This window comes from Ammospiza nelsoni, chromosome 24 (genome assembly GCF_027579445.1).
Source record: "Ammospiza nelsoni isolate bAmmNel1 chromosome 24, bAmmNel1.pri, whole genome shotgun sequence".
Lineage (NCBI taxonomy): Eukaryota > Metazoa > Chordata > Aves > Passeriformes > Passerellidae > Ammospiza > Ammospiza nelsoni.
The window spans coordinates 7713231-7732824 of NC_080656.1; the positions used below are offsets into that span (position 1 = coordinate 7713231).

The 19594-nt window shown below is 50.9% G+C and overlaps 1 protein-coding gene across 4 annotated transcripts in view; it reads left to right on the forward strand.

The window, feature by feature from the left end:
- Positions 1–19594, forward strand: part of CADM1 (cell adhesion molecule 1) — a 134866-nt gene that overhangs the window by 72432 nt on the left and 42840 nt on the right. For all 4 annotated transcript variants that reach the window (XM_059488325.1, XM_059488326.1, XM_059488327.1 and 1 more), the window contains exons 2-3: positions 17798–17944; positions 18834–18986. In XM_059488325.1, coding sequence (XP_059344308.1) covers positions 17798–17944; positions 18834–18986 — 300 coding nt within the window. The remainder of the gene's footprint in view (positions 1–17797; positions 17945–18833; positions 18987–19594) is intronic.

Genomic DNA, 19594 nt, shown 5'->3' on the forward strand with positions numbered 1-19594 from the left:
GCAAAGAGTGCACAAACAATGAAGGTTCTTATGAGTAAGTACAGGAGTTGAAGATCAACCTCTCCTCCCATTGCCAACATCTGTTACTGCCAAAATGTAACGATTGTGTTAAATATGTGGCTTTTAAGGCAAATCCTGTTAAACCTCTTTGTGGTTGTGCACTGTGTTGTAGGAGGTGATGACTCTGTTCCTCTGACTCCTTGGTTGGGAGTCCAGGTTAGCTCTAAAGTGGCTTTTGGGGTGCTGCTGGTTTGGGTTTGGCAGTCTGGAGTAGTTAAAAACAGACAAGGATTGGAAAAGGCATACTGTGATCTCCCCTGAGGGCTCCTCAAGTCCTCCAGGTTGTACTTGGCTCCACTTCCATGTCCGCCAGCTCAACTCCAGTTTTGATCTGGTTTTTTTTTTGCAGCAGCAGCAGAAAAATGGAAAGATTTGGAGAGGACAGGTCGTGTTCTTATTATCAAATTTTCTTGGTTTGTATTGTCTTCATGTATAGGAGGTACCATTAAAAATTCCCATTGGAAAGGCCAGTATCACACTGATAGTGTTGGCAGAGCTGGGGACTGGCCTGGCATCCAGCACTGCCGTGGTGACAGAACCCATTTTCCAGTGGAGTTTTGTTTCTCCCTATTTGCCCATTGAGTGGGCTCCAGACCCTCAGCAGGACCAGAACCAGAGCAGCTGTGGCAGCTTTAGGGGGCTGCTGGAAAAGCCTGTTAGGAGGTACAAAGGCTGTGTTTAATTTATGGAAAAGAAGGGAGGGTAGCGCATGAGAGTCAGAAATTGGCTGTTCTCTTTGTAAGTGAAAGGTCGCGTTACCGAGCACGGCAGGGTGGATTTGTGAAAAACGAGCTCCTGTTTGCGAGGAATTAGAATGAGTAGCTGATTTTTTTTATTTTTTTCCCCACTTGTGACCTTTAAAGATGCTGCTCGTAGATTGATAAGCAGGCTGATGCTTTTAGCAACCCAATCCTCCATTTCCCTCTCGCAGAAGGACAATCTGTCAAACGCCATGGGTGTCACTCGCAGAAAACCTTCCTCTCTAACCCCCGGGGGAAGCAGGGATGTGGTGGCAGGGCCCGAGCTGACAAACAGGAAAATTCAGCATTGTCTTCAATGAGTAAAGACCTGCATTTCCTGTGGTCTGCAGCCTCTGGCTAAGGACTTTCCCTGTGTCCTTTTCCCAGTCAGTTCTGCTTTCTGCTTTTCCCCTGTCCTTGGCAGGGTTGCAGTGCTCCTGCCTGGTGGTTTGGGAAATTTGGCTTTTCCCCTGAGCCAGGATAGCTACTTTCCCTCCCTTGCTGCTGAGGAGGTGCATTTTGGGGCTGGGAGGTGATGGTTTGGAGAGCCCCATGTGCACTGCAGGTAGCACACGGTACCTGAGACACCTCAGCGCATCTTACTTGGGTTGTGTTTGTAATGGCTGATGGGCTGATGAGTAATGGAAGATGGGCTGAACTCAGAAAAATCATTTTCTTAGAGATGGACAGCAGTTCTGTGTGTCCAGGTGTGCCAGGGCCTCCTGGGGGACGCTGAGGAAGCTCCTGGTGCTGCAGGGAGCTCTGGCTTTGTGAGCTTGGCAGTGTCCCTGAGAGGCTTCACTGTGTTTATTCTCTGTTCCTGGAGTGCTGCGGCTGCAGACGCCCCGGGCAGTGCAGCTCCTGTGGCAGCTCTCTGCTGTGTCTGCTGGGTGCGTGACACAGCTGATCTAGATCCTGACAGGAGCAGGATTCTTCCCGGGTGACAATTTGCTGCAGAGAAACCAGTGCTGTTGTGGTGATGCTGCCTCCCGCTGCCCTTGGTCATCCCTTCCCGTTCAGGCAGAAACTGGAACATGTGGCTTTGCTCCAAACCCTGCTCTGAGTGCTCTAAGCCACGTGAGAGCTGTTAACATGGATAATTCCACCGTGTCATTTGGCCGCCCATTACTGGGGGATGTTGGTGCACAAGTGATTCTCCTGCTGCAGCTGAGGCTGCTCCTGACCTGTTTCTCTGTTCTAAAAAGATTGTTGTCACTTTGTGATGCTGAAGAGCTCACCCATAAGATATTTTTCCTTGCTGTAATGTGTTGGTGTTCTGTGAGGAACAGCTGACAGGCTGCCCCATGACTCTGAGCATCCACAGTGCCCAAATTGCCCCGAGTTTGGCACACCTGGCCACTACCCTGGCAGGCAGCGGGGTGTTCCTTGACCTGCTCTCTTTTATGATGCTCTGACTGCTCATTCCCCACGGGCAGAAGGTGCCTTCATGGTTTCACTTGGGCAAAGGTTCAGTGCAGGTGCTGAGTTCCTTTCTAGGTGCTGTGTAGGACACGAAAGGTAAAAAAGGTGTTGGTTCCCTGCGAGGGGAGCGGGCCCAGGGCAGTCTCTGTCCCACAGTGTCCCTTTGTGAGTGCCACCCTTACATAAGCACGATGCTGCAGCAGCACGATGGAAATCTCGTCAGGCCGGCCAAGTTCCCTGGTTCGGAGCCAGACATCTGGGATTGGGGTTTTCATGGCATTCTTCAGTAGCATGAGGAGCCTCATAAAGCAGCTTCTCTGGGGTATTGTGCCGAGAGCCGCATTCCCAAGCAATTACAGCCGGGGCTGCAGCAGTAATGAGCCCTCGCTTTGGGAAGGGACAGGAAGACAAAAGGGAAACGTTCAATGGAAGCTGCGAAGCCTTTGAACGTGAATAGCTGTGGGCTTGTTAATTGGGATCGCCATTGGGAGCATTCCCTGTTCCCTCCGGCTCTGGCACTGTGGCCAGGCTCCAGCCAGGAGCGCGGTGGCAGCAAGGGAAGAGGGCTGAGAAGCTGCAGCTCTTTGGGGTTTCACCATTAATGATTTCTGGCCAGGGGGACGAGGTGCAATTGAGCCTTTTTTGGACCAGGAAAGTGCTGCAAGTGGTGTTCTCAGCTGAGCGAGTCTCAGCATAGCAAAACGCTCGCCTGCTGCTTCAGAAGGTTTTGCTTCTTTGGCACCAGCACCATCCCCAGTAGCTGTGGGGTGGCAGGGGATGGAGAAGCTGCTCTGACTGAGCTTGGTGCTCCTGAAGATGCCCAGGAATCTTCAGGATTGAAGATCTGGTCTTTGGGAAGCAGCAGTTGGTGGTGGGTGCAGGCTGGTGCTGGTGACAGGCGTTGTGTCACATAGCCATCCTTGTGGTTGAGCTCCCATTTATTTCCAAATCTGGGATTTGTATTGGAGTGTTTCAAAGCCTCCTTATTTTGAATGTTTCCTCTAGAGTTTGGTGGGTTCCAAACAAGAAGTGAAGTTTGAATAAGAACCAGTTTGGCTTCTGCAGTGAGTTATTGCCGAGGCTGCTCAGAGACGGGCTGTTCGTGTCTGTGTGGGTAACTATCAGAGAACATTTTCTTGGTGTTTGTTTAGAAGACAAACAAAAACCCTCTGAGCTGGAGCGAAAAACTTGTCCCTGGGATTTTGAGTGAGAGAACAGGTGCAGTGTGGATTGTGACTCAGTCTGAGGCATGGCACCAGTACAGTGCCAGTAATAACGAACGTTGTGTGTCCTCGTGTCTGCACAAGGCTCTGCCAGTTCTGGGTGGATGATTGCAAACTCGCAGTTTTCCTAGGGAAAACAATTGGTGCAAGGTTCAGGGAATCACTGCTTCCCGTCCTGCAGACCAGCACTTCCAAACGTTGTGGCTGGCAGTGCAAGGACAGATTCCTGGGCTCACTGATGCCAGAGAAAACCGCACGTGGTTCCACTCTGCCGTGCGGTTTGCAGTTGAGAGTGACAAGTTTAATTCCTTGTATTGCATTTCAGATGGAAAGGAAGAGTACGGCAGATGAATTTCCTTCTTTTCTGATTCCCTCCCCCCGTTTGATTGCGCTATTGTTTCTTTGGGCACATTAAAATAGAATTTGACTGGAGTCGTTATCCGCTGTCCCCGCGCTGCCGCGTGTAATCCTCTTGCAGAGCCCTCCGCTTTGTGCAGCGCCGTTTGCTAATGAGCAGAATGTAATTCTCTTTTTTTTTGGAAATTACATGAAACAGCATACCCATAAAACCTCCAGATTCAAGATGGCTTGTTCTGCTCTCATAAGCAGCCCAAACTCCACAGCCGTTCATTGCCCGCGGCTGCCGCGGGGCACCCACGACGAGGATCCAGCCCCAGCTGCGGAAGAACCTGTTGTGCTCCAGGATCCATTCCCGTGCACACTGCTTGGATCCCTGCGCTCAGGGGATGAGAGCAGGCTGAGATGCTCCCAAATTAAGTACAGGCAGTAGGAAAAAAGAAATTTTGCAGGTTGAAGTCACCTGCCTCATTGTGGGCGTTGAGCATATGGTGTCTGTGTCAAAGCATTTTTCCTCAAAACTTGGGTGTTTTATCTTGTCAGCTGAGCTTAATGCATTCCATTCACAGGGTGGTTACCCCAGGGTGATGACTCTAAGGTGAGCTGAGGGAGAAATGTGCTTGCAGGGAGGTGCTGGGGCTCAGGCCTGGGCGAGGTGTTGGTGTCACTTTGGATGCAGAACCCAGTGAGTGCCTGAATCCGGTGATTGATGACACCCATTCTCCAGAGTAGCTGCCTGCCTGCAAACCTTTCAGCAGCACACAGCCCTGGCAGGTTCAGCAAAAAAAAAAATAATCCCCAGCCCAAAAGCACCTTCACTACAGGATGTGCTCAAGTGGCTCCTCAGCAAAAACCCTTTTAACGTTTATAAACCATTTCTAAAAGCCAGCCTGAACCAGGCTGTCATTTCAGTGCCTTGCTAGAAAAATAGCCGTGACGAATTGTCCTTCATTTGTGGCTCCAGAATGTGGTGTGTCATCCAGTTTGGTGAGAGCAGCATTTACTGGAAGGTCGCGGTTGCTGGGGCTTAAGGAGGGGTGTTCTGGACAGACTGTGCTCACTTAGAGCGGGTTTTATAAAGTGCTTTTAAATGCAAGTGATTAAGGGGAGGATTTCTCTTGCTCTCAGGTGCAAATGCAGCTCCTGATTAAAAGTCAACTGCTGAAATCTGAAATTTTCACAACAGCACTGCTGAGTTATTTATTGTGGAGCATTTCCATTGAAAATGAGCCTTGTTTTAAATATCCTACCCTTGATATGCTGAGTGCAAGAGGGCCAGGCTTACAGTTCGTGAAAACTTGGCAAAAACAAGCAGATCTCTTCAAACTGTTGGGGTTTGAGAAGAGAACTGTGAAGAATGAGTCTAATTGAAACTGTTCTTTCAAGAAATGCTAAGCAAATGTCTGGTAGATTTTCAGCTGCTGTTGGCAACATCTGTAAAAGGTCTCATGTCTCCTGTGACATGGCAGCAGGAGGGTTGGAGCCTGCCTGGCTTTGATGGTTGGAGTGTATTTTTATTTGAAATACACTCGCTGTGTGTACAATAGAGGGAAGGGAGGTAGTTGGTGTGTGCTGGGATGCTCCACCTGCAGCAGTGCTCGGTGCCAGCCCTGTGCTGCCCCGTGGCCAGGAGGGAGCAGGTTTGTCCAAAATTGCAGCAGAAAAGCAGTGTACCACGTTTTCCTGGGGGCTCCTCATTGTGCCCAGGAGGACGGGGAAGAGCAGCATTGATGGGAGGGAGAGCAGGATTGAAAAAGCTGGAGTTGGATATGGGCAGTGACCCCCCAGCCCCACACCCCTCCATGGGCTCCTCAGAGTGTTCCAGAGCTGCTGTGGGTGGCACCGGGGGGTGGTCAAAGCTTGGCACTTTGTCCCTGGTCGCTGCAGTCCATGCAATCCTGGCTAAAGCAGGTAAAGCCGCCGTGGGGCCAGGCGTGGCGTGGCGAGAGCTGCAGGGGTTTGAGGTGCTTTGTAATCCCGGGCACATCGAGCAGGAGAGGCTTTATTTAATTCTAATAATGGCAGAGATAATGTTGGCTTTGTGATAGTCCCAGGCACAGCTGTTGTGCAATATCCACGGCGGCGCATGCTGTGAATGGCTAGCAAGGTATCGAGCCCCCAGGATGTTTTCCTTGCTTTTCAGTGCCTGGATGGATTGCATTGCTTTATTGGAAGAGCGCTGACTTTGTGCTTGCAGTAATTAATTCCCTTTTCCGGGCTGGGGGAAGGTTGGCTATAATTTCCTGCATTCTTTTATCATAAGGCCAAAGGAGAAGCTCAGAATAGCGAGCAGAGAGGAACACTGCATACATGCATTTTAAATTTAGTTTCAAGCAGTTAAGAAGATGGATTTTTGGTGGTGTGGCCTCTCTGTATTTGCAGTTTTCAAACAAGGTGACCTGGAGGATTGGTGCTGGCTGTAGTGTCCATTTCCAAAATCCCTGGCTGTACTGCTCTCTCCACCTGTAAATCCATATTCCCCTCTCCTCCAGGGCGCTGCAGTGGGCTGGAGATCAGGAGTTTGTTTCCCTGCTGGTAGTTCTGACACTGCCTGTGGACAGGAGGAGGGTTGTTGGGGGGAGTGCAGGTGTGTGCTGACCAAAATTCAGTTGTGTCTGAGCTTGGAAACGTGGCAGAGGAGCGGCACAAAGTGTGTCCTCCTGCTGGCCCCTCTGCCTGCCCTCATCTTAGGATATCCCGGTGCAGGCTGGGCAAGGGCTTCTCATGGGTATGAGAGAGCATGAGAGATGGCAAATACTTGAGAACAAGAAGGGCAAAAAGGAATTGGGGAAGAATGAATTTCTTGTGTATTTTCTCTGATTTTGGGGAGGTTTTCCATAAGTGCATGTCCGGTGTCACCTTTGCTTTGTGGCCATTGAAATGTGCCATGGAAATGGTTGTGTTCGGACAGGCAGGGAGGGCCGTGACAGGGCTGGGAGTGGCCGGGTTCTGGCCAAACCCAGAGGGTAGCCCTTGTGTAGTGGGCAACCCTACCCTGGGGTACAGCCCTGCCCTGGGGTACACCCCTGCCCTGGGGATGGATGTACAGCCCTGCCCAGGCTCCCCAGCCCTGCCCTGAGGATGGATGTACAGCCCAGCCCGGGTTCCCCAGCCCTGCCCTGGGGATGGATGCACAGCCCAGCCCGGGTTCCCCAGCCCTGCCCTGGATGCGCAGCCCTGCCCTGGGGATGGATGCACAGCCCTGCCCTGGATGCACAGCCCTGCCCTGGATGCACAGCCCTGCCCTGGGGATGGATGTACAGCCCTGACGTGGGGATGGATGCACAGCCCAGCCCGGGTTCCCCAGCCCTGCCCTGGATGCGCAGCCCTGCCCTGGGGATGGATGCACAGCCCTGCCCTGGATGCACAGCCCTGCCCTGGATGCACAGCCCTGCCCTGGGGATGGATGTACAGCCCTGACGTGGGGATGGATGCACAGCCCAGCCCGGGTTCCCCAGCCCTGCCCTGGGGATGGATGCACAGCCCTGCCCTGGGGATGGATGCACAGCCCTGCCCTGGGGATGGATGCGCAGCCCTGCCCTGGATGCACAGCCCTGCCCTGGGGATGGATGCGCAGCCCTGCCCGCTCTCCCCGGAGCCCTCTGCTCCTGTTGCCTTGCCAACACCGTGCAGGAGATGGAGCCGAGCGCGGCTGCAGCGATGCTCGGGGAGAGGAGGAGGAGGAAGAGAGGGAGGAGGAGAGAACCTCACCGCCCCAAAACCAGCCCTCTGCACCCCGGCGGGGAGGGAGAATTAATAACGCTGGCAGAGGCATTCAGCGTTCGCTCCTTGCTGCTTCTGAGATTGTACAACAGCATAATTTTTTAATGACGGGTAATGATGAAACATCAATTTCAAATCTGTTTTTCTGACTGGTGCCTGAAGCTGCAGCGTCAGGCTCGGCACAGGGAGCAGGGTGCCCAGATCCCTGCGGATGGAGCCGGTGCCTGCTGATGTTTGCCATGTGGGTATCAAGGAGGAGCACTAAATTGAAAATTGCTTCTAAATGGGCTCAGTTTGACTGTTTTAATGCTTCTCGGGAGAACACAAGAAATGCGGAGATTCTAAAATAGAAGCAGCGCGGCGGTGCCTGGTGCTGTGCGTTGCTGGTGTTTGTCTTTCTTTACAGTTCACGTCCCTTTGGTGGCGGCTCAGAGGCGCCTCACCTGAAAGCAGCGCTGAAATGCCATTTATCTCAGCATTCCAACGTGCAGAACACTGCCACAGGGACAGGTGTGGGTCTGCTGGGCAGCCCAGGGCCCTGCTGGGACAGGGACAGGGACAGGGACAGGGACAGGGACGCTGTCCCCAGGGAGCAGCAGTGGCTCCGTCCTGCCCCACCACAAATTCCCTTGGCTTTGGTGTTACCTGGGGCTCTGCTCTACCTGGCATTGCTCATCCCACCCCTGCCTTTGGGGCTCTCAGGACACCCCAAACATGGGTGCACGGTGGCTGCACAGCACCCATCCTGCCACACATGGGAACGCGGCAGAAAATGAACATTTCAGCCCAAAAGATAAAAATATGTAATGGGAAGGCTTTTCTTGCTGCAGCTCTCCCTCGGAGCAGACGCTTCAAAGGCAGCAGCGAATGGAAGTCACTCTCTGGAGCTGTCTCGTTCTTTCTCGAGGCAGTGTTTTGATAAATGTTGATGAGTTTCACTGTAAAACTAAATGACATTTATAGCACGATGTATGCTTTACCCATTGCTTAATTATACCTAATGGTGTTGGATGGAAAAGGCATTTACCATTTTACTTTTGTTTAAAATGACAATCTAAACCTCAGAGCCTGTGGGGTTTTGTAGAACGATGACGATTTAATTAAGAACTAAATACAATCTAATTTTAAAAGGCAATTGCAACTTTAAGAAATAAGTGATAAAATTTACAAAGAGCTTTCTGAGAGAGGAGTGCTGGGCTCGGTGTGCCTGCTGTGGGATGGTCTGGGTGCAGGTTTGAGGAAGGTGGGATGAGGACCATATCCAGACTCGTTTTCTCTCTCATCCTTACTGTATTTGTTTGGTCATATCCTTCACAGTCCTGTTGCTGCACCTGCAGAGGCAGTGAGAGGCATTGGGCTAACGCAGTTTATAAACCCAAGGGTTTTATTTTCGTGTGCACAACACGGTTTCTCTTCCCTTCCTCCCAGCTCTGCCTTTGTCCTGGCAGCCAGCAAAGAAAACAGAGCCTCTATTGAAAACAAGGCTTGAGGAATGAGCGTGGATCAGGCAAGCTGCATCTTTAAAAATAAACACTGGAGCAGAGCTTTGTGCCTTCCACTCAGCTGGCAGAGCACTGACAGCAGGCAGGAATGTGCTCAGGAGCATCTGCCCTTTCTCTTCTTTTCATGGGTTTAGTCAAAACAAATCCCAAAGATGAAGGGAAAAAAATACCAAAATGCATTTTATTTCCCCGAGCCTGGATGAGCCAGCGGGCGGAGGCTGGAGGGGGACGTGCAGGATCTGCAATGAGGAGATTAATGTTTAAAGATATTAGCACTGGTCCTATACTAACATTCATAAATCCGACGGGTGGCAGATTGAGGGCTGATTCCGCATTTTTTCTTCCTCCTCTGTAAAATAATAAATATGGTAAAATAGCTCTCAGAGCTGCCTTTATCGTGGGGATGAATCAGGACAGTTGGTGTTGCAAGAGACTTAAAACTTACAAATATGTTGCCCTTTAGGTGAGCATTCATCATAATGTCTGATCTGGGATCTAGACTAAAGGCTTCTCTTATACCTTTTTATCCTTCCTGGGAAGTGGAAATTGGAAGGAGTCCTGGCTTTGATCGCGACGTTGCTGCTGAGATCCTTTCACCTGTGTTGTGGGGGAGTGTCTGTCCCTGTGGGGGTCTGTTGTTCCTTGAGAAAAGATCTTGTCTGCTGTCTCTGAAAGGACTGGAAGGGGGGCACATACTTGAGTAAAAGAAAGGGAAGGGAAAGACCCCTAAGACAGTGCCCTTCTTCATGGCATGGAGTCCCTACAGGTGCTGGGTGGGCAGGGAAATGAATACCTGTGGGCAAGCAGGGCTCCAGAATCCAGGGCTGTGCCATTCCCATCTGCCCAGGGAGATGAGGAGTGGGCAGGTAACACCTGTGAGCAAAGCCACTCCAAAGCTGGCAATTCCTGGAAAGTGACACCAGCTTTCCTGCCCTGATGGCAAACTGGGAATTAACTTCAAAGAGCAGAAGAAACTCAGCCTGATCTATGGAGGAGAGCTCACCCTCGAGATGGACTGGTAGCAAACGGGTCACTGTGCAAGCTCCTGGTCATTCCAGCTGGTAAATGTTTCCTCTTCTGCTTCTACACCCCAGTTTTGGGATAACAGCTGGGCAGGTGTTTTGTCAGAGGCTCACAGAGTCACTCCTGTGTGTGACAGGGCAGGGACAGTGCTGGGATTTAAGGCTGGGTGCGTGCTGAGCCAAAGGGTGGGAACAGGCCTGGATACCCCAAAAACCACAGTATTCCCCGGTATTCTTTGTTGGTCCTTTGTTTTGAGGACATTTCCTACAGGTTTGTGCATTTGTTATTAATTTTGCCATTTATTTCTTGCTTATTTCAGTGGTGAGCTAAAGATTTCAGACTTAAATATGCAGGCAGTTGAAAGGAGGTCCTTTTTATAGGGAAGAGACCAGGCTGATGTTGATCAGAATTCATTGTGGGTGCTTTATGGAAATACAGATTTCTTGGGTTTAAAAGAGATTATTAAGCCGCACGTTGTGACAGATGCTACTGACAGTAAAAAATAGAAAGGATGTGAAAAAGTCTGCAAGAAATGGGTTACAGGTATGGATATAAGACATATCTGCTCATTAGAGTAAAACGAAACCCATCATCTGAGTTGAAACAGGATTCCTTGTTCCTGGGAGCCCTGTCGCTGTGACTAATGGGAATCGCTGTTGTGGGCACACCTGGGGCAGGTGCTGTCTGCTCCAGGGACTGAGCTGTGCCAGGGCAGAGCTCGCCAGCAATGGCATCACCCAGAGGGCTGGAGGGGACAAAGGGTGTCTGAGCTGCAGTGCTGGGGTCCCTGGTAGGGCCGTGGAATGGATGTTCCCCCCCTGTGCCCCTGTCCAGCTGCAGGGGGATGGCACCCAGGACAGGGATGTGTGCTGGAGGTGGGCACAGAGCAGATGGAGCTCCCTCCTCACATCCAGGTGCCAGCTCGGGGTGTGAGCAGTGCCCTGCTCCGTGCGAGGCAGGTGGCAGCTGCTGGCCACCGCAGGGCACAAACAGAGGTGACAACGGTGGTGACAAACCTGCAAACATGTAAATTCTCTCCTCCTGTGCTCGGGTTTTGGCAGGGGCTGCTGCAGCTTTACCCCCGTGGCAGAGACAGAAAGGAGTGTGAGGCAGCAGGTGTTGTTGTGGTCAGGGAGATGCACAGAACATGCTCTTTGATTGTGCAAACTGAATATTTGATCTGTGCTTCCTCCTCTTACGCTCCTCACCAGGGTTTAGCTCCCCATGGAGCAAGTCAAGGCAGGGAAAGGAAATTCCACCTGTGTTTGAAACTCGGGTTTAATCAAGGTCTCCTTCCTTGGATCTGGGCTGTGGGTGTCCTTGGTAGCGATGTAGCTGGAAGATAAACGCAGATAAGAATTCTGTATTAGGGCTCCATTAATAATAAACGTGTGTTGATGCTAACTGAGTGTTATTTAAACACACTGAATGGAGGCAGCAGCCTGCTGGGACCGTCTCGTGTAGTCAGAGCTTCTCCCTTGCTGGTGCTGCTGCCAGGCAGTGCTGGGGCATGGCAGTGGTGGATTTTGGGGGGTGTCCTTGGCGGGTGTTGGCTGCCAGTGATGGCTGAGTGCAAGGGGAACACGAGGGGACGGCACCTGACTCTTTCTGCTGAGGGGCCACTCACAGCTCGGCCCTTTCCTGCTCTCTTCATCTCCCCTGTTTCTGTCCCTCAGTGTTCCCAAGAGCCCCTGAGAGCCCTCAGCAGCCTCCCCTTCCCGGATCCTCCCCCAGAAGCTGTTCTGTCTCCCTGTGCAGCCGAGGAGCCGCTCACACCCACCGGGGTCCTTGGGGGACGCTTGGATAAACCCCTGACCTTATGGGAGAAGTCTTTAGCAAGTGACCTTTTGCTGTCTAGGCAATGGACCATCAGCTGCTGGAAACACGGCAAGAGAGCAGCTGCTTCTGTTCCTTAGAAATGTTTTAGAAATGTGGAGCACAAAGCGGAGATGTGCAGAGCAGCAGACCGGTGCTGCCGCTCCGAATCCTCCCTCGCCGCGTTCGTCCCTCTGGTCAGTGACAGAGCAGATGGATATTGATCCCCAGTGTCCGCCAGCAGTAACCTTTGAAGGGACAGGCGACGTATGGCCAGGGAGTTTGATCTATCAATATCTGGGTAATAGAAAGACAAGGGTGACATCTAATCCCAGCCCAGGTGACAGATCATAAATCTGTGCCGACGGGGCGATTGGCGGCAGCGGGAGTGTGAGGGGAGGGCAAAGGAGCTGCTGAGTCTGAAACACGCTCTGGCCACGGCCACAGAGGCTGTCATGGCAGAAAAAGAGAATTTTGTTCTTAACATCCAAAGGAGTACTTTAATTTGGGCATAACACAGGATTTTTGTTCCTGTACCGTTGTGGTTTCAGCCAGCGGAAAGAATTCCCTGATGCCATTGCATCACATAGACATTCGCTATGTTTAAAGTCAGTGCAGCCTCCAGTGTAATTTCGGAGCTATTGTCATCTTTTATTCTTACTCTTTAAGCCAGAAAAGCCATAAAGGTGGCAATGGCATTTTTTTTTCTGCACAAATTTAATATCTGTGCAGAACTCGCTTGAATTTGCCGTATATTTCTGTGAAGTGGCTGTTTCATAGCGTAAACTCGCTCCTCACAATAAGTAATTTTTAGCACCATCTTGCAGGCTGTCTGAGTGTGGGGAGCAGCTCAGGGGAAGTGTGATGGGAGCGGGGAGAGGAGCGGGCGCTGCGAGAGCGCTGAGAAAATCTGTGCCGAGAAGGAGGGGAGAGAGAGGTCCCTGGGACTGCTGGGGCTGCCGCAGCCTGTGACAGGGATGGGATCCGGGTGCCTCTGTCCCTGCAGACAGTGCCAGGGAGGCTCAAGGAAATCAGCATTTCGTGAATGCTAATTCCTCCCACTCCTCCTCTTCTCGCTCCTAAATGGAAACTGGGGCTTTGAGCATCGCCAGGGGATCCCAAACCTGGCACAGCAAAGTTGTCTCTGCTGTTAGAGCCCTTCCTCAGAGCAATTCTCTTCAACCTGGCTGCGGCATAAAGGAAGGATAACACGCATTAAATGTGGAAGTAAAACCCAAATACCAGGTGAGCGTTACCGAATCAATTTGCTGTGGTCTGTGCCTCAGAGGGAGACAGGGAGCTGCCATACCCCATTCCCATCATCACTGAGCAAACCTTGCCCAGTTTGGCTCAGCTGCACCTTGCTGGAAAGTCTCTGTTCCCTTTGAGCTCAGCTAGGAATTTTCATGGGCAAGACTCTCCCCAGTGCTGAGTTGCAGCTGACAGACCTGCACAGAACTAACTCAAAAGGGAGATCTTTCTAGAATTCTATTTGTTTGCCGCCATCACTTTTTTTGAAGAGCTCTTTGCCTGGGAATTGGAGTTGCTGAGTCTGTTTCTGGCCATGGAGAAGATGCTGAAGAGGGAATAAGAGCTACTTGAATGCAGAAAAATCTCAGAGAGGCTTGACTCGGGGTCACAAAACTGGTAATTACATCTTATTAGAAGAGAAAGTTGCTGTTGCAAAAGGTTCGTTATGAACCTTGGTGGAAAACAACATTTTCCTCTGGGGCGAGGGCACTGGCAGAAGAATTGCTCAGGGGTGCCACGTCTGGCTCCAGGCTCCGTGGCCTTGGTGGGTTTCTCTTGGAGGCTGTGCAGGGGTGGAAGGAGCAGTAGCTGCCTTGTCCTGCCCTCCTTGCAGCCCAGCCTGCCACAGTGAGGGACCTTTTGGGAGTGGGTGAGAACAACCAAGGAGGATGCAGACTGGCTTTGCTGGGGTTGTGGGAGGATGCAGGCTGGCCGTGGTGGGGCTGTGGGAGCTCCGCATTCTTCCCCAGCCTGTTCTGCCCTGCTGCAGGACCCTCCTGCTGCACTAGAGCCACACGTGTGTCCGTGTGCTCCCTTGGTCTCCAGCTGCTGCCCGTGAAAAGATGCCATGAAATTAACTCCATCGGCAGCAATTGCCTCTCCCTGCCAGCACAATCAGCGTGGATTGTCTGTTCTTTTCCAAAGTTCAAGTGTGACGACTGCAGCTTTTTAAAGCGGTCTCTCAAGACTTGGAGCCTGGTTGCACGGGGCTCCAGTGGCGTCTCCCAGCGCTGCTGGCAGTTCTCCTCTCCCTCCTAGAGGCAGATCTGCAGGGTGGTTAGTGGCTTTGGGTCCCCTCCTTTTTCCTGTGTCCGATCCGTGACCAGGAGTCTCTGGTTCTGTTCTCTCCCTGGCAAGCAGACTGTGATATTTGTGTTAAGGGGAAGAGATGAAGCTCTCAGTGATGGATGAGAGAGCAGAGGAGCTGCTCAGCTCAGGGAGGAGAAGGAGCACAAAGGAGACAAAGCTTCTGGGGAGGTGGATGCTCAGTGTTTATAAACCCACTTGTCTCTGCCTTAACCACCACATTTCCTTTTAGGTACTTGAAACTGATAGATGAATGTTGACATTCAAATTGTGTTAATTCTGGGAATGGAGCTTGGTGTCGCTTTTTTCCTTGAGCACGTGGGCAGTTTGTGTATCTGTGCGAGTTGTTTCTCCTGACTCAATCTATTAAGAGGAATTTTGTTTAGGTTTAGGGCTTAGACAGTTCAGGTGTAATGAAAACCCTTCTTCCTTGGAAAGCATTTGTGTCGGGATCCTGCAGGCTGAGCCAGCAGGGCTGCAGCTCACGCTGGGGCACCTGTGGTTAGAAATTCCACAGAAATTGAAAAACCATGCTCCCCAGCACGTATTTTTAATCTTTCCTCTCTCTGACGCTTCCCTCTAGCCCAGTGTCCTACAAGCGGAGAAAGAATTGATTTTAAATGTGACCGCTGAATATGAGCCAAGGTCCCTGGGCTGTGTCCAGCTGGGGGGAACTTGTTTGAAACACAATTTACTCGTCTGTGTGTGTCTGCAGCCCTAAGAGCAGAGACTGCAGTGGTCTAAGGCAGGGAGACAAGTGCAGAAATTAATTGTACAGGTTGCAGCCAAAGCGTCCCTCCAGCACTGTGTCCCCCTCGTCGCCCCCCTTGCAGTAAGTACAAAACAAGGTGTCATTTCTCACCTTCACAGGGAGGTTCAGCAAATGAGGCTGCAGAATTGCTTTGGGTAATGGAGGAAGCACAGTCGTGTTTTCCCTGCAGGCACTGCAGACACCCATTTGGGTGATTCCCTTGCTGTTAACACCGTGCGTGTGTTAGACAGGAGCTCACCCCAGAGATTCCCCCCAGAAAGTGGCTTCCTTTCTGTTCTGTTCCACTCCCTCTGGAGCAATCCCTTGGACTCCAAGCCAAGATTTTCAAGGCCCTGAGCCCAGTCCTGGACTCTGTCTGTCCTGGTGTCTGTCTGTCACACTCTGGGATGAGGATTTGTCCCTTATGTTGGAGTCCCAAAAGGAAGCCTTGGTCTGAATCATGGACACTGTGCTGTCATAATCCCTTCACATTTGATAGATGAAAATCTGTCCATATCATTCTGTTGGGGCTTTCCATTGGATCTGCTTGTGCTGTGCCCCTCCAAAGCATTCCCAGGATTTAATGTTGGTTCTCAACAGTAATTTTCCTTTGCCTCTCTTAGCTCCTGAGATTCCCTGTTGAGTCCATAAATTTCCTCTGCCCTCCCCAGCCTGTCCTTTTCTGTTCCAAAATATTGTCAATGCTGTGTGTGTGTGTGTGTACTTTAATGCTCCTCAAAATACGTATACACCGACAGTAAATATTTACTGAGAAACTTGCCGAGCTGTTGACAATGAGGATGGGTCTGAGGAGTTCTTGCTTTGTGCTGCGTTTTTATTTAATTTAGTTTGTAATTGCTGCTGCTGCTCGTGGGAATGGCTTTCCTGGGAGCAGAGAGGGGAACGTGCAGCAGAATGAGGAGGGCTGCCCGCCGTGGCTGGGTGCAGCAGAGCAGACAGGGCTGCTCAGACACCCTTGGATGGAGAACAAAGAGGCTGGGGCTGCTCTGAGCCATGGAGGGGCTCAGCGTGTCCTCGAGTGCTCCCTGCCCACGGTTAACCCGGGTAAAAGCTTCTCCAGAGGGATCTGGTGCTGGGTGGACTCTGCAGCCATCCATCGGCGGGCTCAGTGCTGCAGCATCCCGGTGTGAAAAGCTTCAGTGCCCTGAACTTCAAATAATTTGTTTCTAAATTACTTCTACTGTAATTCTTATTAATTCAAATAGTCTTCTAAGCGGATGTAAAATTCAGTAAACGCAAGGAACAGTTTAATGAATTGAAAATAGGATTGAGTCTTTTAAAGTAAATGTAAAAAAATATGCTGGCAATAATTGCTTAGATGGAAATCGAATCTTAATAGCTTTGTTAATGATTTGTAGGGAATATTGCGTTTATGAGAACATATCAAGCTGATCCTTGTGCAAGAACCTTGTTTTGAATGGGTTTGATAAAATTATTCCCCAGAAGCAGTTAGTAATGTTTAATATTTTTGCTTGAACCACTTTGGAGATGTTTGATTTCATTGATGTGGCTGTGCAGGGCTGCTCCAGCACCTCCAGGGCAGCAGGGCACAGGCAGGGCAGGGCTCTGCACAGGGTTTGGGATTTGAGAACAGAATCATTTAGGCTGAAAAAGCCCTCTGAGATTGAGTCCAGCCATTAACGTGTGTCCCCAAGGTTCAGGAACACCACATTAAGGGTGCTGGTAGTGTGGTGGGGTGGTTCAATGCTCATGTTCTGATCAGAGGGCTTTGGGCAGGGCCAGCTTCATCCTGGTGCGCAGGATGTGGAGCAGGAGCCAGGCAGAGCTCTGGGACAGGCTCTGTGCCCCTCCTGACTGGGGCTGGGGGTCTGTGCTCCAATATGGGCGTTACTGTTTGATAGTAAATCTTCTTGTTGCTCCTCAAAGCTCATCAGTCTGGAGAATCTGTCTAAAATTTATACTGAGAGGGCAGAAAAATGTGCCCAGACTTCAGCTTTCTGCCCATCAGGTGTGGAGAGGGGTCTGATGCTTTATCAATCTTTTTCTTATGCACCTTTTTGTCAAACGTTTGTTTCCAAGGGATGTCAAATTATAAAGGCAAGTTGGAAAGAAAGATAAATTAAGGAAATGCAGGGTGAGAGAAAAGCTGGGGTTTAAATGTGATCCCCAGATTTCCTGTGTGCAGGCTTGATCCCAATCCCATGTTTTTGGGTTTCTGGTGGCTGAGGCAGCTGGGGAGCAGCAGAGGATTCTCTGACCACCCAGCCTGTGCCATCCTGGCTCCATTTGGAGCACTGCCGTCAAAGTCTCAGTACTTGTCCCACTTTGATTCCCAGGGTTATGGAAGGATTGACATGCAAGGCACAGCTCCAGTGCCATCCCCGTGTCCTTTGGTGTTCAGGCCAGATGTCTCAGCGTGCCTTGCCTCATTAGGAGGAGAGTTTTGGGGTGATGACCTGTAAATGATTACAAGGCTCCCACGGCATAATTGCACAGGATCCTTTTTCCCCTGCCTCTGGACATTAATAGCACCTGCTGATTACACAGAGTGGGTAAGGACTGGTTCCCTGAAGTCTGCCTGCTGCAAAGGATCAGTGCTTCTTACAGGGAGTGGTTCCTTTGAGTAATTTAACAGGATATTTCTGTTGGGAGAGGAAGGGAATTTTTGGTGTTTCTGTGTGGGGCAGCAGTCCTTCCTCCTCTATTCCCATCTCAGAGCTCCTTTCTCATTGCTCCTTTACCAGCTGCTTGGGCACCCAGGGTCAGTGCCTCACTGGCTGATGTTCCTCCCTTGGTGGCATGGAGCTTTTCATTCCCTGGTGTCATGTCTGACCTTGAGCCCTGCTTTGCTGTGTCCTGCAGGTCACGGTCAGAACCTGGTGACAGAGGATGTGACCGTGGTGGAGGGAGACGTGGCCACCATCAGCTGCCGCGTCAAGAACAGCGACGACTCCGTGATCCAGCTCCTGAACCCCAACAGGCAGACCATCTACTTCAGAGATTTCAGGCGTAAGTTTATGGCTCCTCCTTTGGTCGTGACTCCTCCTGTGCCTCACTCGCACTCAGGACACGGCGTTTGCTGAGATCCCTCCTGTTTGTGCAGTGCTGGGCACTTACGGTTCACTGGCTCTGTGGAGGTAGGTGAGATAGACAATCATCATCTTCCCCTTAATGGAAAACTTCACAGTCCCCTCTAAAAGTCAGAGCATCTTACTTTGCAATGGGAATTGATTATTGTAATTCAGGGTGAATTGCAATTGAATGCCAAATATTTAGCTGACACAAACAAATTGAGCAGGGTGACACCGAGACAGCGCAGCGTTCTCAGGAGTAATCTCTTCAGACCAAAGACTGAAAATTTCAGGACAATCTGTGCTGCTTTATACCCAAACTGAAATCTCTCATCACTTGCATGTCCAGTGGATATGTCTGTCCTGTGGTGACAGTGCCACAGTAGCTGCAGTGAGACGCTTTAAATGGTCTGCATTGGTGTCACTGTGGGGACACGCCTGTCCTCTGCCCAGGAAGCAACAGGACAGGAAAAAAGCTTTAAATTCTACTTCTCCCAATTCCTTCCTCACTTAGGCTGTCCCTGAGTGCCTACACTTGGTGCTGGGGCTGCATAGACACCATAAGCATTTCACCTACACATCCCAAATAAAACCTGGTAATAAAACTATGTCCAAAGATTTGATGCTGTGCCCTGTGATTGGTTCATGTTGATTATTGAGAACCAAAAGATTTTGTAGGTCCAGCTTGAAGGTAGGGAGCAGCTACTCCGGAGCCCAGGGGTGCTCGCCCTGATGTGCTGCTGCCTGTGGGGATTTGGGGTTGTGCTGTGGTGGGAAGGGGACATTGCCCCTCTCCTTGCAGTCACCAGGCTGTGCTTGCCCCACAGCCCTGAAGGACAGCAGGTTCCAGCTGGTGAACTTCTCCAACAGCGAGCTGCGGGTGTCCCTGACCAACGTGTCCATCTCAGACGAGGGGAGGTACTTCTGCCAGCTCTACACCGACCCGCCGCAGGAGATCTACACCACCATCACGGTGCTGGGTGAGGAGCCCTGCACACACAGGGGCACGGGGGCTCTGGGCAGCCCTGGGGAGGGGGACTGGGAGCCAGGACTGAGCCCTGAGTGCTGGTGGCCACAGGAGCAGTGTGGCAGTGACAGCCCCTGCTCTGTCTGAGCGGTTCCTGCCGATTAGCAGCGGCTTTTAAGGCTCTATTAGTGGGAGAACCTGAATCAGGGAGGGTGACTTAATGTAAGATCTCACTTGCTGATTAGTTTAAATCTTTCTTCTTTTGCTTAATGAGATTTGGGTCTTAGGTTTCTCTATGTTGTTAAGTGATGTTTATAAGCAGTTTTACTCTTGCTATTACAGTTATCAACACCTTCAAAGTTTCCGTGCACTTCCAGCGCTCACAGGCACGGGAAGCTCTTCCAGATCCTGCCTCTAATCGTGCACAGGCAAAAACAGTTCCTTGGATTTGATTTCACTGCTGGCAATGCTGAGAAGGTGTTTGAAAGGAGAACACTCATTTCATTCACCTGTAAGCCAGCACCGTGTGTCTTTCAAGTGAGAGACATAATGCAGGTTTTTGTTGGGTTTTTTTAGAGCATGAATCATGCTTTAGAACTGAGAGAAAAGTCAGTTTTCTTG